Consider the following 22249-nt stretch of genomic DNA (forward strand, 5'->3'; position numbering starts at 1 on the left):
AAGATGCAATCGAAACCAATCAACATATTTTAATCAATGGTATTATAAATCAACATCAAATCGAAATAATTATCCTCCTTCAAAAGAATTTGACACCCCATTTCATTTCGCTTCTTTAACCAGTTCACATAAAAATATAATAAAGAAAATCGAAAGAAGAAAACAAACATCAATCGAAGGCAACTGCAGAATATATTAACAACGAAAACAGATATACATGCTTGGATCACAATTGCACCAACAGGAGATTATTGAGCAGTTCATTCTGAATGAGAAATCCAATATATCAGTCCACTGCAAAAACAAAAACAAACGAATTTTAATAAACGAAAAAATAAAGAAAACGGGCAGTTGTTGCAGATGATCTTTTTGGATAACAAATTTTACCTGATCAGTATAAACACACATTGAAGAACACCTGCAACTCCAGTCCATGATGAAGGACCGGTTGCGACCACGGAATCTTGTACCAATAGGCCAACTGAAGCAGCCAAAGAGACGAACGAAACAACATACGCAATGAAAAGCCAAAGTTTCAACCTGCAATTAAGAAACTAAAACAGCTCAAAAAACTTACGATTAACTTGTAACTAGTGAAAGAAATACTGCAAAAAACATGGTGTACATCGGAGAAAGTATAGATTGTGCATCAACTTGCATAATGCAATATTTCTCACTATTTATTTAAAATAACAAAAAATTCCTTAATTAGTAATCCATCAATTGAATTGGTTGAGTTTCTCGAAAACATCATTTAGTTCTCAAAGATATCAAAAGAATCATGCACTTCCAGAAACTCATTCAACGTTTCTCATTGATAAAAATTAACACCACAATTAAATCTTTGTTTTATTATTGTTACTACAATTATTAAAATCAAGGAAATTATAAACATACAACGATTCAAATCCAAGAAACCCTATTAAAAAAAAAAAATCAGTGTTATGATAGACAAAGAAGAAGCCATGATACTAACCTCCACTCACCCTCTTCGTAAGGCGAGTAATCAATATCCTCTTTCCTTACGCAATTGAACATGAGAGAAGCCAAAGATGCAAAAATCCCTACCAAAATTAACACAATAATTTTAATAAAACAAAGACCTAATTTTTATATAAAATCTGCATACAAAAAAAAATTACCAGGGAGATAGTGGACGAAGGGGGTTTTGACTGAGCTGCAAACGACGGCGTCCACCCAAAACCACCACCCGGCTCCGAATATTGCCCCGGAGATGCCGGGTCCGAAGATTGCCAACATCTCTCCCAAATCCATTCAACACAGACTTTGTATTTCTCTGAAAATTCAAACGATTCTGATCGGGAAATTAGGTTTTTGCGAATCGATTGAAGAGGAAGTTTTGATAATCGAATCGAAGCTTTTTTCGCTTTTCCTCTCTCTAACCGTGAGACTTGGCTTGCTGGCCCTTAGAAGCTAACACAGTAGTTTTATTTATTTATTTATTACTAATTAATTTAATTAATTAATTAATTATGTTGTTAAAGGTTTATAATTTTTTCTTGGAAACAATACAGTTTTCGTCCCTCAAGTTTGCACCAATTTCACATTTTATCCCTCATGTTCACAAAAAGCACATTTAGTCCCTTATGTTGCAAAAATTCAACGTTTCTAGTAATTTCCGTCAACTTTCCGTTAAAACTAACGGATCAAGCGTGTGCCCCTCACTGCCTTAACTAACGGACTGACGATAAATTGACAGAAGGGACCAAAAATTTTAAATTATTGGAACATGGAGGACCAAATACCGAATGTGAAGTAGATTCAAACTTGCGAGGTGAAAACTATAATTTCTCCATTTTTTCTTCATTAATGTTTTCAATAAATATCATGGGCCAGCTTTTCTAAATTACGGCCCAAGAAAGAATCAAGAACACAGAGTCGGCCTAACTTTATATTTTCTTCCCTCATATATTTATTTATGTGTTTTTATTCATTAAAATTTAATATCTACTTTAATTTTTAAAAATTAGGCAATATTCCAACACAAAATAATTAAATCCACAATTATATATCCATAAGCAGTATTAAATAAAAAATACAAGTACATCTTGAGCACTAAGAAATTAGTTAGCCTTTAACCAATCTGCTGTGGGGGGCTAGTTGATTTAACTGTTCATTTGAGTCACTATATATACACAAACTTTACAAAGCCCATAAGCAGACTACTAAATACAATTATTACATTAGCTACACTGCTTTTCTTTTTTCTAACTAAGGGGATTAAAATTTAATCAACAAGTGACAAAAATTAAATCGAAAAAAAAAATAACAAAAGGCAAACATGGCTAAACAAACTATAAGCCGCTCGAGATACATACAACGACAAACAAAAAAAAACTCACCCCGCTTGACACATGTGCATATACAACAACGCGAGTCCATTTTTTCAGCATTTAGTCGGCCGAATCATTGTACTTGTCTGAATGTGCCCAAGCAGATAATATTCGAATCCCGAATCAAGAATTCAATTTTTTTTATCCATTTCGTTCTGGAATAACAGCCTCCTTATCTTTCGATAGGCTTCGAATGGGAACATAAACGAATCCCTTCGGTAAACGCTGATTCTTCATAGTCGCTTGGTCGGATGTCATAATAAGCTCTTTTTCAAATGTTTCCGTGTGCTACATCATCAATTATTCACGAGTCAAAAAAGTGTATAATATAAGTATAATTAGTTCATATATACGATAGTAGGACTTACTTTTCTATATCTTGATCTTTGTTCAATATCTTCCGGAAGATTTTGAGATGCAACAGAAGGTCTGTGGGGAATTTGCTTTCCGGAAAACGAAACCCTATCCGTCGGTTTTAGTGTGTATAGGTTTTGAGATGTTGAACTGTCATCGGTTTTTTGGTCATTGTCCAGAGATATTGGAAGTTTAACACGCCTTTTACCTGAAACTGTGCTGTCGACTGTTATACCATCTGATTTTTGCACAGTTTCGCCGGATTTATAGTCATCCGTGTAACCTTTAATGGAGGTTGTAGCTGATTCGGAACTAACTTCGGGTTGGTAAAACGGGTGACGAGCCAAAGCAGACAGAACAGAGTCTCTACTTGAAGCAAGAATATCATGTGAGCATAGAACCAATTCACGCTGCAAAGGGCAAAGTACGAAGAAGAAAAAAAAATGAACGGATTAGTAAATAAAATAAATGAATTGGAAAACCTCAATATAAATATGAAAATCTTGCAGTGGTCAACTTACTTTCAATTTCTCCCTTTTGATAATTCTTTCACATAGAAGACGCAATCTCTCCAATTCAACCTATACGAGACAATCAAGGACAGACAAGCATCAGATCGTCGTATATTCATAGAAAAAAAGGAATATATATACATATATATACAACCGAATAACTGTAAAATATTCTTGATGCTGATTAAATCTCCATTCACAAAATAAAAAGGAAAGATCATTTTGCAGGAATCTAATCTTCTATTACCGATTTATTGTACTTTCAAGGGAAAAAATTCGATTTGGTATCACAAAGAAAATATCATCAAACTTCACAAAAGGGGAAAAAAAATTGAAATTAATATTATCATGAATCAACAAAAACTCAAGTCAGATCATCATACAATAATAATCTCTAAGGATAATTATAAATGTGGATTTAGACTTTGTACTGTAAACCCAAAACCCTATCTTAAAATAATAACGAACACATGAGAACCACAGAGATAATACCGAAGATCACTTACCCTGACTTGCTTGAGACTCTTAAACTCTTCAATCCCATGCTTCTGTGTGTCAGCCTGAAGAAGCACATAAAAGAAAAAAGAAACCATAACTTTATATGCGAATTATCAAAATCGGAAACGAGACGAGACGGAATAAAAATATGATAAAACCTTGGCTCGTTGTTCTGTGCTATGCTTTTCACAGTAGGCCTTGTGCTGCAATTTGCCACCATTTGTCCTCACAGTCATGAAAAAACCAGCACTTCTAGCACAAATAGGATGAAATGTGGTCTGACAGTGACCATAACTACACTGCAGATAATCACAATAAAAAATATGACCACTGAAGGGAAACGAAAGTTTCAAATATACGACACAGCAAATCATATATCTGAGAGTTTTCACCTTAAGGCAGGCACCCTGTTTGCGACGGCACACAGCGCAAGCATCGACTCCCTTGCGGACGCTATTCTGGAAGAGAAATAGAACTGAGTGAATATTAAAAAATTTGCATGGGCCAGTCAAAGATCAAAGTGAAAGAGAAGGAATAGCGATATAATGCACTACCATTCCCTCAATAGGATCTACTTGCCCCCTTCTATATGATGACTCCAACACCCACTACATAGAGATCAAAATGAAAATAATGAAATTTGAGGAGAATAGAATGGATGAAAAATCTAGATCGAAATGAAAAATTAAGTAGAAGGATGGAGAGTATTATTTACTTCAGCACACAAGGCATGTATCCATTGACCATCTGATGACTTCCTAAAAGCTCCTGCAGTGCCACCACATAAACCACACTCTGCAACAAAGTAAGGCTTTTCCAAAGGATTTGTTGCCAAAGCTCCAGAATCTCGAGAAGCAAATAAATCTTCACATAATTCACAATGCCATGGGCCTGTGGTGCTTTTGACACTACGATAGCAATCCAAGTGAACTGCAACCTGTTACCCAAAGAAAAAAAATGAAACAAAAAAGCACTAATATGATTCATATCATCCAATGAGAATGCAGAATCTCGTAATCTTAAACTTCAAACAGACCATCAACATTTTAGAAAACAAGAGCAAAAGTTACCTTGCAACTCGAACATATTAAAATTGGATTCAAAACTGACTCAGAGCGTCTGCATATGTCACAGGTCCTAGGTTGACCTTTGGCAACGTCTGTAGCTGAACGGACAGAACTAGACCTTGCAACAACCGACCTAGAAATAGTCTCTTTCACTCTGGGATTGAGCCCAGGCTTTACATCAGATACATCCACCTTCAGAAGATCCTGCAAGGAAATGACTATAAATAAGTGAAACTTGAAAATGAAATGAACATTCAAAATCAAATATACTTAGCAGAATAACAACCTCTGGCTGTTGAGATTCTTCTAAGGTGTCTTTTCTAATTGTTGATATCCTAGAGGAAGCTGCAGCGGCAGCAGTTGCAGCTGCCAATATAGCTTGAGCTTCTTTATGCCGACGCTCTTTCCTTCCCTGTTTTTTCGCTTCCCTAAGGTCGTGATTATACTGACTAACTAATACAGCATCCCATTTTTGTTTTCCTGCAGCATCTATCTCATGTGGAAGACTCCTCACAACCTTTGAAATCAAATCATCTGACAAGATAGTAACAGCAGGGATAATAAACTTAGTACCATTTAAACACATATAAATCAAGCCACAAATCAGTAAGTAGAAAACGTTCGACAAAGGTAAAAGTAGAGACCACTTATGCGCTTTCTCGCAACAGCATTATGAAGTATTCTTTGTTGGTAATAAATAAGTTCTCCTTCCACTTCATCTGCAGGAGACAGTTTTAGCATTCCTAGGTTTTTTGCTCCGACCAATTGGTCAAGATTCACTCCGTTGCCAGAAGTTGCATGCTGATTGTGGTTAATACAGCAGATCCCTGAACTAGAAGATGCTTCTAGCTGGGAAGCTTCCCGGCCTCTAAAATCTGCCAATCAAGTAATTAATCACCTGAACTTAACCGGTAAAAGACAGGAAACGAAGTAAGATATGAATGTACCAGCAGAGTGATGAGATGCAGTTTTCTCATTCAAGTCATTTTTGGTCTGCAACAATTTACTGTACACAAATGGATGTACATATGAAGCATGGTTAACTCCCCCATTTCTACAGCATCAAAGGCAGAAATGGGTCAGAATTCTGAGGAAATCACATTTGGTCTTAGAGAACAAAGAAAGTAGAGGGAATATACTAGGCAAGAATGGTTATTGAGGAATCTTTAGGAACAGTTTAAAGATAGAACATAAAAAATGGTGCAACAAAAACTTACGTAAAGACAAGTGAACACCTAGTCATCTGCTGAGAATGTTTAGTCTCCCCATCTAGACCATCTTCAGAGAAATGCTGCATTGCAGATCTCAGCTTGTCTGTCATTGTCATAATGCAGAAAGGGAAACAGGTCAAAGAAAGAACAAAAAGGAACGCAATATTTGCCAACTTCAGTTAAACATGGGATAAAAAGATATTCAAAATAACATGGTGCAACGTTGTATCCAGTTATGACCCTGTCAAAAAAAAGCATATGGAAAACAAACCCCCAAAAAGGACTGCATACATTAAAGAAAAGAAAGAAAGAAAGAAAGAAAGAAAGAAAGAAAGAAAGGAATCAACAACATGAACTCTGACAAATAAATCCTAATTTTGACCTTCAAGTATAATTTTTACATTAGTTCTCCAATCTTCAGCATTTAATATTAAAATTATGTTAACTGCATAGTTATCAGCATGTGAACATGCTAAAACAGTTAAAAGAGGGGTATAGGGCCGGCTAGGGTGAATTCAGTCTGGGCTGCCATGCAACTGAATTTCACTGGCTTGTTGAAGCCAAAATGATAATTTCCACAGTATTATACAGTGAATAAAAATCTATGTATGCACATTGCACCCATTTCTACACACTCCTTTCGCAAAATCAACATCTTATTCTGAATAGTTACACCAACTAACAACCAAGAGAAGAATAGCAGCAATGCTTTTAAATAACTTTAGAGTGCAAAGCAGAATTGTGTCTAAAAGGAGTGCTTTAAACTGAATGCGTTAAATAATCCGTGTCAGCAAACACGTAATCAACAAGCATACCTTCAATTCTAACAGAATGGTTTGTCGTATTATCTTGGTGCTGCTCACACTGAATCAAAATCTGCACACAGAAAACACGGAAGTAAAAACTTCAAATATTTTAAATTATGGCAACAAAAATATAGCCCAAAATAACTATTAGTAGACATCTCTTTAAGCAATCTATAAAACAGAGAGATATAGGAACAAAAGATTATAATTCGAATTTACACAAAGGTGCAAGTCTTGAAGATATCGTCAATTGATGAAAAAATTAAAGAGAAGACAAGTGAATAGGCAAAAAGGAAACCTAAAAGTGACCACAGGTATAACCTGACATCGACAATTTAAAATGCCTAAAAGAAGACAGTAATTTTACACCAACCGAATTTTCCTTCCACCAAGCAGAGAATTTTTTATCAAAACAATATTTTGTTCTTCCTGTGTTTTACTGAAGAAGACCATATGCTATTATGCTTTACAAAAACTGAGGTTAACAATATCATTTTACAAAATAAATTTAATTTTCCTTAAAGCAAAAACTTCAAATGGCAAATATAACACTTTCAGTAAGCAGATAAGATTCTCAAAGAAATATTCTGTTCTTCCTGAGCTTCAAATCCTAAAAGCTATGAAGTTTGCTACCTATAAGAATTTTCCCATTAATCGATCCTTTCTCATCAAACCTTCTACAAGAGAGAAAATATAGTGACGATAATGAATGCACTGTCACAAAACTATGTACATGAGAAGATATCAAGGATGATAAAACATCCAAATGTAACACTAACTTCGGAACTTTGCAACAGCAGATGCGAAAACGTGTTAGATATATCTTAGATAGGCAACACAAAAGTAGACGCTAACTTTTTCCCATCTTGATTAGCAGAGAAGTTGCTCTTCACAATTAGCATCAGAATGATATAATCATACCTTTTCATCCGGAAAAGAGTCTCTGGATGGACCATTTGAATCTTCTCCAGCATCAGTCTCGATCTTCTCGTCATTAGTCTTGTCCATAGAGGAGCATGAATTGCTTATCACAGTCCTTATGCTGGTTTTGGTTCTTCTGCGAGGTGGAACGGATTTCACTGGAACAGCATCAGAAATACTAGAATCTTCTAATGGAACAGTACCATCACCTTCAGCTACATCTGCCACATCTTTGGATTTTACAAGGGATCTATTCTTTACTTTCAAAGTCCTTTGTGGGTGATCAATATGAGCATGGTTTTTAAACCAACCAAGAAGCTGATTTTGTAACTCCGGAACAATGTGGTTATCCTGCCCAAACAGTTTAAGACAGAGAAGATAAGAAAGCAGAGCAAGTGTTACGAGGTAAAACGCAAGTTCCACCAACTGATTAGTTTAGAAAAACAAATTTTCAGCTCAAATCAGTTGACCACTACTGGTATCATGTTTGCATTCGAGTAATCGCTAAAATAAATAAATAAGTGCAAAGGAGAAAGTTGCTTAAGATGAAACATTACAGTGAGTATCGTGTTCAATGAATCTGGTGGAACACCAATCTCTGAAGCCACATCTTCAGCACTGACTTTCCCTAGATCAATCAACTAAAAAAAATGAAGGTAACTAACTGACCCATAAAAACAAAATTGTTGGTCATAGTGGATGATCTTATAGTACCTTCTTCAGTATCATAGTGTAATTGAGAGCAAAGCTAGCGTTGACATCTCCATTGTCATTCTTATCCACCGAATACTTAGCAGCAGGAATTAGTGCATCTCCATTTTCTGGATGTGACTCCGAGTTTCCATTATTATCTAGTAAGTCCTCTGCATTTAACACAATTTCATTGAGCTTGCTAAGATCCAGGTCAGCTGTTTAAATGCAAATACCCAATTTATCATCATATCATAGGAAATCTCCCAGGTTGTGAAATTCATGTACTTTTAAACCAATGTTCTGATGCTTACTAACATGAGAAACAAAAGTACCTGTCAAGGAAAGATCTCCAGCATCTTGGCTGCCAATATCATACTGGACTTCTGAGTGTTTAGAGCAAAAGGCACGCAATTCAACCTAAAAGAAATTTTGTACATATTTGAAGAATCAACAACTGAAGGGAAAGAAAATTCAATATTTCCAATATTTTACTATACAGAATCCACAATTAACAGAACCATATATTCACAATGTTTAAATCATAGTAGCAGCTATTGTTATTTTCATCATTAATTCAACAACCGAAGAGACACACCTCATCAGATCCAAGTCTTCCCCATATCTCCATTCTGTGTCTTGCCTCCCTTGCACAAATAGGATGGAATGAAGTTCTACAAGATCCTATGAAATGAATACTTAATTAGAACAAACCAGCAACAGGAAAAAGAAAAATAAACAATAATAATAATAGAAAAGTGAAGCACAGTTGATATCTAGAAGAGCAGAGGAAGATTATGTTATCCTCATCCTCAAATTATTTTAATTCATGAAAAAGGGGTTGAAGCCCTAGCAAGTAACATAAATGGTCCTGAATGACCATATAAATATGATGACAAACAACCACCCAGTGCGAAACTGAAGAGCTTATTCAAACAATAAAATAAGGAACCTTCAGAACCAATATGTTTTCAACCATTAAATTTTTTGAATGGAAATCAATTTCTGTAACAACTATACTAGTTCATAATCCACGTTAAGGTGTGTTGAGTCAGCATGAATAAGGAAGGCTGACAGCATAAATTCATACAAGGAACCAGTTACATAGTATCTATCATATGAGAAGAGAAACACCTAAAATATGAAACGCACATACAAGTAGCAATAGCAACTTTGTTCTAGTAAGACCTAAATTTTCAATATTCAATGATTTACTTCCGAGCCAATATTGCTTAATTCCACTAAGAACAAAGCCATGTCAATGGGATTACCAACCACGTACTAATCAAATGGTTTTACAAACTATTATAATTGTGGTAATGGATCCCAACCTCAATGGAGGTAAACCTTACTTTGTTCTGCTACTTGAACTATTTGTTTACAGTTTCTTGACAGTTAAGAGAGTTTTGAAAGCATTCCATTTTTTTTATTGGAACTCCGAATTAACTTGTAATTGTTAATATCAAAATTGAAAAAAATAAGATGCCAAAAGACTTACTATTTTGAATAACCCCACTTACTGGGGCTAAGAACAAGCTGGAGAAAATGGTCATTTTAAATAGTATAGAAAAAGAAAATTCGAGAAATTAGTGTATTAAAGTTAAGTGGTAGTATGTACGTATAACAATTTAAAGGTGCCACTTCAGTCCCTGCATACACACACGTACCCTCAGAAAAGGAAATAAGACTAAGTAACAAAAAAGGATGAATTGCTATAAACTTGAACAATTCATGAAACTCTTGAACTTACTCTTCCCCATATCAACAATGCATACATTCACATTTAAAGGGCTGGATAAACCATCAATTTTATTCTCTCATGCAGTTATACAGTTACAAAAATGCTTGAAACATGACACACTTTCCGGACAGATCAACTATTTGGTTATAACCAGAAACTATCCAATCCTGTAGTGCTATAAGAACATATCAATACTCATATATTCCAAACACAAGAACATATCAATACTCATATATTCCAAACACGTAATATTCTTCAGCCCTGAGCCAACATGAAATATAGGGGATTGTAACATAAGAAAGCAGCAAAACATACCGTTACTACACCTGACACATGCACCACACTTGACCTTGCACAAATAACATATCATCTTCCTTCTTGTGTCCTTTAAGTCCTCCATATTCATGACTGGTTCCATAGTCCTGGTGTTCTCCATATAAACCTCAGGCATCCATTGGCAACAAAATAAATGAGCAAACTCTACCTCAGACCCTTCGTTCTCACTCCCAGATCCTCTTTTCTCTACAGGCTTCAGAGCACCACCTTTCTTCGGACAAAGCAAACAAGGTGTCTCCGGTATCAACTCCGAAACATTTTTCCGTTTACACCATGAACACATCCACGAACCATCTACATCTTCTTGGACTCCGTAACATCTTTGATGTACTACCATGCCACATGAACTACACTTGATCAACAAATTCAAGGGATTGCCCATGTCAGCATAACTACAATAATGACAAACAGACTCGACGCCTTCAACTGGACGTGCCACAAGGAGCTTCTCCAACCCTGCATCTCTCCCCAGAAGTTTCCTTTTCTTGGATGGACGTTCTGAAGCCAAATAAATCTTACTCCTAGATCCTAAAAGCCACTCTACACCACTAAAAGATATAGAGTCTTTCTCAGTGTTTAGTATTTTTTCTCCATTATTTTCTTCATTAGTTTCCAATTCTCGACTTTCTACCTCAACACTATCAACATCCATAGAGTGAGGCCCATCGTCTTGTTGTGCCGCCATTTCATTAAACTCGAGCTTCCCATTGCTATTCAATGGGGCACTATTTCCCAAGTTCAAGCTATCCTTCTCACAAGCACTTTCAAGAATCTTATTAAATATGTCGTAACGGTAATGGGAATTATCGTCATTCTTCAAGGATGGAATCAAGAAACACTTCTCGTTACTGGAAACCTCAACACTTGAAACCCCATGAAGCTGATCAACGTCCTCAACAGTCAATTCCCGGAAATACTCCTCGACCTCAACCCAAATGTTGCTCACACGTGGCCTACCTGGAGTAGATGACTTCTTATCCGAGCCCGAATGCAACTTCTTGTGCCGTTTCCGACTATCAGCCTGCCTACCCAACAGATGTGACACACTACTAGGCAGAGTATTTGCACTGGAGACAAAGGCGGGAGGTGCCTGGGAGTCCTCAGAATCAAAAGGGGAACGGAAGGAAAGTGCTTTACGAGCTTGAGTGAATAAATCAAGCTCAAAATTGAAATTATGGGGTACTTTTGTAATTTCTTGGGAACCCAAGGGCTTTTCTGTAATTTCTGGCTTTATATTAGGGCTTTTGCAATTAGTATCAATTTTCTTCGCGACGGCGGTGCCCCTACCACCGGCCATGGATTTCCTCCGCTTCTGGCATCTGCCTCCGCCGGTCATCGCATCCACCACCCAATTACACCACCACCAACCTTGCAGCATCCCATTTTATCAAAAAAACCAAACCCTAAAATACCATCAATCCAAAAAAAACCCAATTCGATTCAATTTGTGTTCTACAGATTGACGCAGAGTGATTAAAGAAGGGAAAGCAGATAGAGAATAAAAGATTATACGTGTGTGTTGTGAGTGTGTGCGGCTAGGGTTAGGGTTCCTCTTTGGTTTGGGGTAAAAAGAATTGGGGCTTTTCTTTAATTATTTTGGGTCAGTTTCGTTGTTTGGATCCGTTTTGGATTTTTCTTTTTTTCCGTTTTCTAGAGAGAGAAAGTGAGTTGCGTTTTATGGAGGCAGATATGGGCGGTTCATTTATTCATAGAGAGAGAATAGATATTTGTTTTGTTTTAGAGAGAGAAACAGTGTGTGCGTCACTGTAGTAAAGTGAACTCCTAAATCAAATCATACATTTTATGTAATAATAATAAATAAATAAGATACATTTTATGTAATAATAATTATAATAATTAATAATTAATAATTATTAATAATAATAATAATAATTTATGAGAAAGTGGGCTGTGGCATGAGCCGTATGCACCAAAAGCCAATGCATTGACAATGTTGTTGTTTTTCTCTCTTTTTGCAATTTGAACCCTGCAAGTTTTGAAATTGTACAAATATGCCTATAGAACTATAAAATTGTAATTTAGACACTTGCTTCTATAGAGAAGAAAAAAAATTAGGAATGTAGCACCTCTCCTAAATCCAATCGAGAAAGCCAATCGTCATCCTATCTTCATTGTGACTGATCAAGCGCCTCCTCGAAATGTTTCGGTTGTAGATCGTTTGAAGGTTGACTTTGGAGCAATGATACGCTTATTCGGAATGCCAACCGGGATCAGCCTTTTGGTCGGTAGTTTCGTCTTTGGATTATTGTATTGTAGGATAAAAAAAATCCTTTTAGGCTTTTCTTATAGTTCTTTTCGCCTCGTGTGGATTTGGATCGGTGTTCGGGCACAACACCCTTGCAACAATGGAGTCGGTGCTTCGATTTATATTCAACTTATACATGTTGTGTTTATAGTTTAGGCAGGGTTTTTGCTAGTATTATAATAGTATGTTTCAATCGGAATGAATATCAAGAATCAAGAATCACACTAACAATACAGATGATATAATTGCCCATAGTGGTCCTTCTAGTTTTTAATTTATTTGAACTTCATCCTTATAGTTCAATTATTATATACATCTAGTCCAAAATCTTGCACAAACTCCATTATCAGTTTATCACCATAGTGCGGGGAACTGAGCTACACAATAATATATTTTGGGTCCATTAGATATAACCCCCTGAGAATTTCAAAAAATAGGGATAAATCCAATCTTATGTTTTCCATTTGAGAGAAACTCATATTTTTTATAATACCAAAAATGCCCTGAATAAAATCCACAAATCATGTTACATTACCTTTTGAAAATTAGAAGAAATCACTCCCTATAATATCGTCAAAACAACTACCCATTAATCCACTACCCCCATTCTACAGACGGCAACAGAGAACCAGAAATCCTCTCTAAACCAGAAGCCGAAATCCAGCAATCACCTCCGCCGCCACCTCCGCCTCCAAGATCGTCACCTCCACCTAGACCTCGACCGGCACCACCTCCGCCTCCAAGGGTGCGATACTCGATTTAGGAGTGAAGCCATGTAACTTAAATGCCCAATGTCGTTGTTATCGTCGTTGGCCACCGGCGGCCGCCGCCGTCACTTCTCAAATATAGGGTTTTGATGATTTTTCGGCACATAGTCGATGAACGAGATTCATAGTCGAATTAGATCTATGGGATAGTATATTAAATGATATGGGATAGTCTATCAATATTAAAACACAAATTCGCCGCCATGATCTAGGATTTGTTGATTCTTCGGTCCAATAGTCAAATAACTAAATTCATAGTCGAATTAGATATATGGGATAGTCTATTAATTTTAAAACACAAATCCGCCGCCGTCACTTCTCAAATCTAGGGTTTTGATGATTCTTCGGCCCATAGTCGATTAACGAGATTCATAGTCGAATTATATCAGTGGGATAGTTAACGAGATTCAACTATGCATCTCGTTAATCAACTATGGGCCGAAGAATTATCAAAACCCTAGATTTGAGTAACCCTAGATTTGAGCAGTGATGGCGGCGGCGACCAACGACGAGATCACTCCTAAATTGATTGTTACGACCTTGGAGGCGGGAGCGGCGGAGTTCTTGGTCGATTGTGGCGGTCTTGGAGGTGGAGGTGGTCGGATGTGGTGGTGGTGGAGGACTAGGTGGTGGTGGAGGTTCTGGTGGCGACGCAGGTGATGGTGGCGACTTTGGTAGTGACGGGAGAAGAGCCAGTGCCGATGATGGAGGAGGCAGTAGCGGTTATTGGCGGCGACGCTGATGGAGGAGGCGACAACGGTGACGGAGACGGCGGCGGTCGGAGGTGGAAGCGGCGAACTCGACGGCGCTTTCGCCTAAAAAACTAAATGGAGATATAGGGGTTTGTAGAGATATCATCAATCTCATATCACGTAGTTAAGGAAATAAATGACGTTCAAAAATAAAATAGGGGTATTGAAGGGAAATTAAATAATATATTATGTCAAGTTGACATATTTGGGTGTATCTCACAAAAGGAAAAAATTAATTGGATCTACCTCATTAGAAAATCTGAACAAGGGGTAATCCCTAATAAATCCATATAGTTTTTATATAATACGTGTAATATACAATAACTACATCAAAATAAAAACGGACAATTGAAACTGGCAAATAATATTCATTTACTTTGAAATGAATGTTAAAATTTAAAAAAGTTTGTGAAAAAAGTTGAATTATTTTTTTGTTTTAATACAAATAAATGATGGGCCTTAGCTGAAAATTATGGTTTATAGCCCAATACCAGCTCTGTTAATCCAAGCCCAAGTCAGAAATTATGTGATATGGTCAAATTACGAAAATTCCCCTTCTGTTTGGGTAATTACAGTCACCCCTTAACTATAAATCTCTTTACACATCCACCTGTGTAGTTTCAAATTTAGTGGATTTTCGAGATTATATGGAATGCTACCACTTTTGTACCCGTTTTATCTCATTCGAACTCCATATTTGGAAGCAAGATGATCATAATATGTGTTTCTTGGCTTGTATATATCAGATTGTGGTGGATCAGAAACTGTATTTTTCACTCAAAACGAGTACAAACTATAGCACATTCCACGGAATTAAGATGATTATGTCGAATTTAACACCATAAGGGCGGATGTGTAAGAAAAAATCATAGTTGAATGGGTAGATGTAATTATCCAAACAAAAGGATTTTTTCGTAAATTGACTATACCTCAGGGATAGTTGTAATTACCACACACACACATACACACACACACACACACACACATATATATATATATATATATATATGTGTGTGTGTGTGTGTGTGTGTGTGTGTGTGTGTGTGTGTGTGTATTTAGAACGAGCGGATTTCACACAATATGTTTAATTTGATAATAAGAGTAGTGTTATCTTCAGTTCTAAAGTATCTCAATTCACCACCAAAATATATAAAATAACATAAATACCCCTCATATTTATAACCCACTACCATTTCTTATATTCGCTTAATCCTTATGTATTCTAAGTTATTTTTATTTCTATTTTACTTTTTAATTTTTTTAATTTTGCAATGAAAAATTTATTAGAAGATATTTAAACTTTCATGCCACATGACTTACATATTATATAATTGAAAATTTATAGTAAGTCAAATTGGCCAATTTTGGAGGGAGTTCAGAACTTTTCATACTAGCACCCTTAATTTATTTATCTAAGAACGTGAATTCCTGCTCTTTTTGACATTCAGAAAAATATTTTTCTCTAACGAAAGTATTACTCACTTATGGTGAAGATGGTGAGATTTTACGGTAAAGATTTCAGTAAAAATGATCGGGTGTTTTTATAAATATTTAAATTAATTTAGTGGTGGATGGTTTATAAATTTAAAAAATATATAGGTGAAAGAAGAAGAAAGTGTTTAGGCTATGTTCACTAGTATGATTAGCTACTTACATAGAACTATATAATTGTTTTGTTAATCAAGAACTGATTTTGAATTTGTATTCTTCTAGATGGGTGGAAGTGTTACAATTGTTACTAGCGTGACTGTTCGAAGTCCCGACAGCTTCAGCATCCCTAAAGATGATGCTGCGACAGTTGCACTTGAAGCTGCTGTTAAAGTTCAGCTGTTAGTCCCATATGATGTAGACCGGGCGACGAAAGAAGCTATCATCGAGAAAGCAAACCGGCATCCGATTTTTATTGTCTCAATACTGCCTGAAGAAAGGGAAGATCTGCGTAGGCGTGCCCTAAAAAAATCAGTGTGTTGCTGCTATTAATTGGTTGCGCATGCAGTTAATTGTTGCTGCTCAGCTTGTTTGGCTGGGCATGATGGTTGCAGCTGCTTTCGGTTCGGTGCGAATGAAGTTTGCTACTGCTATCGGCCGGTGTGCTGCTGCTATCGGTTGGTGTGCTGCAGCTTTCAATTGGTTGCGCATGCGCCTTGCTGCTGCTATAAATTGGATGCGGATGCGGTTTACTGCTGCTATCGGCTGGTGTGCTGCTGCTATTGGTTGGTGTACTGCTGCTATCGGTTCGTGTCCTGCTGCTCTTGGTTGTATGTGGATGCGATGTGCTGCTTGTCACGGACTTGTTCCCTTAACAATGAACCGTGCGGCCTTAGCTTCTTCTCGCCCCTTGCGATAGCTAAGTCATAGCCTCTCCCGAATGTGTTGCGAATGCTAAGAGATGGAAACGAAGGAAGAACTTAAAAAGATAAGAGAGTTTGTAGGAAAGTACTTTTATTACTTAAGTGCTTGTTGGATTTCTTGGATGGTTACAAATGAGGACCCTACCTCTATTTATACTAGACCACCTCCTCAATTGACGGTGGAGATCTATTTCATCTAACGGTTGGGAATGATTCCCTAGAACACTCCAAAGAATTCCTACAAAATATCTACAAGGGAGGGTTCTAGAATATTTTCTAGAATCCTCCAAGAATCTCTACTCCTCTTTACATTTGGGCCAACTTGGGCCTAATTCTATTTGGGCTAAATCTTGGGCTTCTTAACCTCCCAACCCAAGGGAAACTGACAAATGGTTGGGCCAAAACTAGCGGGTCGTGACATCCTCCCCCGCCTAATCCGGCGACGTCCTCGTTGCCTCGAACAAGTGGAGACGATCTTGAAATTGCCACAAGTCTTCCTTAGTCTCCCACGTTGCCTCGGACTCGGGTAGTCCCATTCATTTGATGAGGTATTGGATACTCGGGGGAACACCCCTACGTCGCTTTAGTTGCCGGCCGAGCACTTCTTCGATCTCTTATCATATGACTTAGTCATAATGGGTGGTGCTCGGTGTGACTCTCTTCGGCTGGGTATTTCTTGTCTTCGTGGTACGGCTTCAACATACTCACATGGAAGACCGGGTGAATTTTCAAAGAACTTAGAAGTTCTAGGCGATACGAAACTTTGCCGACTTTGGCGATCACCAAGAATGGTCCTTCGTACCTCCGCACAAGTCTCTTGTGCATGCTCCGCAATGCCTTGAATTGTTGGGGCAATAGTTTAACCATAGGTTAATCCCCAACGTCGAATTTCCGTGGTCGCCGTTTGTCGTCCGCCCATTTCTTCATTCGTCGCCTAGCCTTCTCAAGGCACGCCCGGGCTAAGTCGACTTGTTCCTCCCACGACTTAGCCATCTTCAATACTCTGGGACTCCTTCCATCGGTTGCCGTAGCCAAAGTGTGTGGCGTAAAAGGCTGTTGTCCCATTGCAAGCTCGAATGGACTCCTCCCCGTGGCTTCACTCCGTTGCAAGTTGTAAGAAAATTGAGCCACGTCGAGGAGCTTCGCCCAATCCTTTTGATTGGCTCCAACGAAGTACCATAAGTAGCACTCAAGTAGGGCGTTCACCCTCTCCGTTTGCCCGTCGGTTTGGGGGTGAAAACTTGTCGAGAAGCAAAGCTCAGACGCCAAGAGTTTGAAAAGCTCCGTCCATAGTCGTCCCGTGAAGCGCGGGTCTCGATCGCTTATGATGTTCCTCGATAATCCCAAATATTTGACGACGTTCTTGAAAAAGAACCGGGCTGCCTCCTCCGTGGTGCAATCCCTCGGGCAACTATGAACGTCCTGTACTTTGAAAAACGATCTATCACCACCATGATAGATCCGAATCCCTCGGATGTCGGCAAGGCGCTAATAAAGTCCATCGAGATCGACTCCCATGGTCGCTCGGGGATTGAGAGTGGTTCAAGTAATCCTGTCGGCTGTTTGTTCTCCACTTTATCTTGTTGGCATACAAGACAAGTCTTCACATATGCATCGACACTGTCCCGCATGTGAGGCCAAAAGTAGGCCGTCTCGAGCAACGCCATTGTTCGCCTTTGGCCCGGATGCCCCGCCCACTTGGTGTCGTGGCATTCATTTATGAGGTCCTTCCTCAAGCTGCCCCACTTCGGAACGAAGAGTCACTGTCTCTTTGTGTAGAGTAGGCCGTCATCTACCCGAAATTGCCTCGTCTTGCCCTCCTTGACGAGTCGGATTAGCTCATTGGCCATGGGATCATGTTCGAGCCCATTCTCGGATCATGTCGGCCAAGTTCCCCCTTGTCGAGCTAATTGCTGCGAGTTCGTCCTTTCTACTCAGTGTGTCGGCCACAACGTTTGCCTTCCCCGGTTTGTACTCCAAGACGTAGTCGAACTCTGCCAGAAAATCTTACCACCGTGCTTGCTTTGGCGAGAGCTTTTTCTGCGTCTGGAAGTAACTCGTGGCAACGTTATCGGTCTTGACCACGAACGGTGCGCCTAGTAGATAGTGCCGCCATACTCGAAGGCAATGGATGATGGCGGTCATCTCCTTCTCTTGGACCGTGTAGCGCCGTTCCGTCTCATTGAGGTTTCGGCTCTCGAAGGCGATCGGATGCCCCTCTTGCATCAAGACCCCTCCGATTGCAAAGTCGGAAACGTCCGTGTGTAAATCAAACGACTTCCCAAAATCCGGTAAGACGAGGACCGGCTCTTGGCTCACCGCTGCCTTTAAGTCCTCGAACGCCCGTTGACAAGAGTCGGACCACTCCCACGTCTTATTCTTCTTGAGCAGGTCGGTTAGTGGTGTCGCTCTTGCTACGTACCCTTTTATGAACCGTCGATGATAATTGATGAGACCAAGAAAACACCGTAATTCGGTTACCTTTGTCGGCGGTTCCCACTTGGTGATAGCCTTGATTTTCGCTCCATCCATTTGGAGTAGCCCGTGCCCAATGATATGCCCCAAGAATTGGACCTCCTCCTTGGCAAACTCGCATTTCTCCTTCTTCACAAAGAGCTCGTTCTCCCGAAGTACTTGAAAGACGGTGCGAAGGTGGTTGGCATGCTCCTCTATAGTGTCGCTATAAACGACAATGTCGTCCAAGTAGACCACCACGAACCGATCCAAGTATGGATGGAAGATCTTGTTCATGAGGGTGCAAAATGTTGTCGGGGCATTGGTTAACCCGAACGGCATGACTAGCCACTCGTAAGAGCCATATCGAGTGATGCACGTTGTCTTTGGCTCGTCTCCTTCGGCAATGCGGACTTGGTAGTAGCCCTTTGCAAGTCCATCTTTGTATATATCTTGGCTTTACCAAGTCTATCGAATAAATCGGCTATCAAGGGAATGGGGTACTTGTTCTTCACGGTTACCTTGTTTAACGCCCGGTAGTTCACACACATCCTCAAGGAGCCATCGTGCTTCTTTTGGAATAAGACCGGTGCGCCGTAAGATGCCTTTGATGGTCGGATTTTCCCCGAAATTTCACACGGCCGTGTGAAATTCCTGCCCTTTTCTTGCACGGCCGTGTAAATAATTGCAATTAGGTCCCTGCAAAATAAAAACTTCCTATTAGTGCCCCTAAAACTTTTTTTTTTTTTTTTTTTTCTTTCTTTTTCAAAGCTGGAATAAAATAAGAGCAAACACTAACAAGTTAAATAAATAAAAACACAAATAATAAAATAAAAAAAAATAAAATAAAAGAAAAGAAAAACGAAAGCTCGGGTTGCCTCCCGAGAAGCGCTAAGTTTATAGTCTTCAGCCAGACGTTGTTCCTCTTCTTCAATTCCTTAGCTTTTGAACCCATCTCCTAACTTCCTTTTGGAGAAAGTCTTGAATAAATGGGTTGATCCGATTCTTCTTTCGACTGGTTCGCTTAGGACTGCCCTTGAATTTATTTTTCTTGATGTCATGAGGCTTGCCAACATCGTCTTTTATCACGGTGTTTTGAGTAGGTGTTGTAACCAACTCAACCTTTTTCTTATGTTCTCCTACATGCACATTAGTATCCACAAAAAAATTTAAATCATGTAATTTAACAGGAAAAAGTTTAGAATCACTTACCTCATCAAGAAGATAACATCCATTAGCCGTAATAGGCTTTTCATCCACCCGGTACACCTTGAAGATCACTGTTTCTTCCCCCACACTCATTCTTAGCTCTCTCTTTCCTACATCAATAATTGACCTACCAGTTGCTAAGAAGGGGCGTCCTAAGATAAGGGGAATATTTTCATCTTCCTCTATGTCTAGTACTAGAAAATCGGCCGGGAGTATGAACTTATCTACCTTGACCAATACATCCCCCACTATACCTAAAGGGTGAGTAAAAGATCTATCGGCTAGCTGCAAGGTCACGGAAGTAGGCTTAATTTCTCCTAAATTCAATTTCTCATAAATTGATAAAGGCATTAAATTTACGCTCGCCCCTTGATCACACAACGCCCGCCCAAAATACCTAGTACCTATTGTGCATGGAATGGTACAACTGCCCGGATCTCTAAGCTTCGGTGGAATTTTATTTGCAAGGATAGCACTACTTTGCTCATTGAGGTCTATGATTGCTGCACACTCCGGAAGCCTCATCTTCTTCGATACAAGTTCCTTTATAAACTTAACCCAATTCGGCATATGCTTAAGTGCCTCAACAAAAGGAATATTAACATGCAATTTTTTAAGATAATCCAAAAATGACTGAAATTGCATATCAAGCTTAGAGTTTTGAAAACGTTGAGGGAAAGGTACCTTGGGAGTAGGTTCACTTACTGTGATCTTTGTGTTGCTTGGCCCGACCTCGGTTTTTTCCTTGGGCTCCTCTACAATAGGCGGTGGTGCAACGGACTTTTTAGGAACTTCTTCTAATTGCCTCCCACTTCGCAAACTCACAGCATTGCACTGCTCGATGTTGCTCTTTCGAGGATCTTTCGTATTCGACGGCAGTGCTTCCGACGGCCTCGCGTTTAGTTGGGTTGCAAGTTGCCCCATTTGTGTCTCAAGGTTTCGAATGGATGCTTGAGTCGCCGTCATGAATTTTGCTAAGATGTCAGCGAGGTCAACTCCTTGGGGTGGAGCTTGAGGTGGTGCTTGCCTTTGTCCTTGCTGATTCCCTCCCCATCCAAAGTTGGGGTGATCCTTCCATCCGGGATTGCACGTGTTGGGGTACGGGTTCCTCTGTTGTCGGTTGGTGTCATGCACATAATTCAAAGATTCCGTTTCTTCTATGCGTTGGTCGGGAACTTGGACTGCGTGGACTTGCTGAGCCTGCAAAGCCGCTACTTGCTTCGATAGCTTCTCCAATTGGGCCGTGATTGCAGTGACTCCGTCTAACTCCAAAATTCCTCCCGTCTTTATGGCTCCGCTATTTGACCGGTCCGATGCCCGCATGTATTTATTCCTAGCGATTCGCTCCAAAAGTTCGTAAGCTTCGTCATATGTCAAGCTCATGTACATACCACCAGCTGCTGAATCGAGCACCGTTCTCGAATTATCTTGCAATCCATCATAAAATATTTGAAGTTGCCGCCACTCTTGAAGACCGTGATTCGGGCATCTCCGAATTAATTGTTTGAATCGCTCCCACGTCTCGAACAACGCTTCACCGGCTTCTTGTAAGAAGTTTTGTATTTCTCTCCGGATTTTCTCCGTTTTGGTTGGGGAGTTGTACGTGTTCATGAAGAGCTGTGCTAGCTGGGGCCAAGACGAGATGGAATGCGGTGCACGAGTTTGTAGCCATTCTCTTGCGGCTCCTTGGAGAGAGTGCTTGAAGAGGCGGAGTTGCAGTGCTTCCGGCGACACTCCGTTCATCTTATGCGAATCACACGTTTCGAGGAAGTTGACCAAGTGGAGATGCGGATCTTCATGAGCTAATCCGCTGAACAACCCATTGTTTTGGAGCATAGTAAGGAGTCCCGCTCGAATTTCGAAATTGTTGGCTTCAATGGGGGGCTGCTGGATGCTTGATTGAAACCCATTGAGTGTTGGAACGGTGTACTCATGCAATGCTCGTTGACGAGGTGGTGGA

The 22249-nt window shown here is 39.2% G+C and overlaps 2 protein-coding genes across 13 annotated transcripts; both read right to left on the reverse strand.

Moving 5' to 3' along the window:
* Positions 1-69: 69 nt before the first annotated feature.
* LOC105974224 (uncharacterized) lies at positions 70-1468 on the reverse strand. The gene is made up of 4 exons (XM_012999289.2): positions 1143-1468; positions 977-1064; positions 388-540; positions 70-294 (listed from the first exon to the last, which is right to left on the reverse strand). The coding sequence occupies exons 1-4, from the start codon at positions 1273-1275 to the stop codon at positions 261-263; spliced, it is 408 nt and encodes a 135-aa protein (XP_012854743.2). The 5' UTR covers positions 1276-1468; the 3' UTR covers positions 70-260.
* A 604-nt stretch (positions 1469-2072) lies between these two features.
* Positions 2073-12200, reverse strand: LOC105974297 (PHD finger family protein). 12 transcript variants are annotated; one of them, XR_016030438.1, is made up of 20 exons: positions 10470-12200; positions 9012-9097; positions 8749-8833; positions 8438-8586; positions 8281-8364; positions 7724-8074; positions 6812-6872; positions 6003-6099; positions 5733-5839; positions 5430-5660; positions 5072-5319; positions 4789-4989; positions 4434-4655; positions 4273-4326; positions 4111-4171; positions 3877-4012; positions 3727-3780; positions 3230-3289; positions 2723-3118; positions 2073-2642 (listed from the first exon to the last, which is right to left on the reverse strand). XR_016030438.1 is itself a non-coding variant. In XM_012999365.2 (20 exons), the coding sequence occupies exons 1-20, from the start codon at positions 11866-11868 to the stop codon at positions 2496-2498; spliced, it is 4239 nt and encodes a 1412-aa protein (XP_012854819.2). In that variant the 5' UTR covers positions 11869-12200; the 3' UTR covers positions 2073-2495. The 12 variants fall into 12 exon arrangements, 4 of the variants coding, with proteins under 4 accessions (XP_012854819.2, XP_088672004.1, XP_012854818.2 ...); XR_016030437.1 differs by having other exon boundaries at positions 3877-4017; XR_016030436.1 differs by having other exon boundaries at positions 4111-4176.
* Between the last annotated feature and the right edge of the window lie 10049 nt (positions 12201-22249).

The sequence above is a fragment of the Erythranthe guttata genome, chromosome 3 (assembly GCF_056151865.1).
Source record: "Erythranthe guttata isolate IM_541 chromosome 3, IM_541, whole genome shotgun sequence".
In the NCBI taxonomy this organism is placed as follows: domain Eukaryota; kingdom Viridiplantae; phylum Streptophyta; class Magnoliopsida; order Lamiales; family Phrymaceae; genus Erythranthe; species Erythranthe guttata.

Excerpts from the sequence above, each read along its gene's own strand:
- LOC105974297 (XM_088815877.1), bottom strand. The coding sequence starts at position 11,868 with ATGCTGCAAGGTTGGTGGTGGTGTAATTGGGTGGTGGATGCGATGACC. Across the intron at positions 9,098-10,469 it reads ATGTGTCAGGTGTAGTAACG|GATCTTGTAGAACTTCATTC; the intron begins GTATGTTTTGCT and ends TTCATTTCATAG. Across the intron at positions 3,781-3,876 it reads GCACAGAACAACGAGCCAAG|GCTGACACACAGAAGCATGG; the intron begins GTTTTATCATAT and ends GTGCTTCTTCAG.
- LOC105974224 (XM_012999289.2), bottom strand. The coding sequence starts at position 1,275 with ATGGATTTGGGAGAGATGTTGGCAATCTTCGGACCCGGCATCTCCGGG. Across the intron at positions 541-976 it reads TACGAAGAGGGTGAGTGGAG|GTTGAAACTTTGGCTTTTCA; the intron begins GTTAGTATCATG and ends TCTTAATTGCAG. Across the intron at positions 295-387 it reads TGTGTGTTTATACTGATCAG|TGGACTGATATATTGGATTT; the intron begins GTAAAATTTGTT and ends TTGTTTTTGCAG.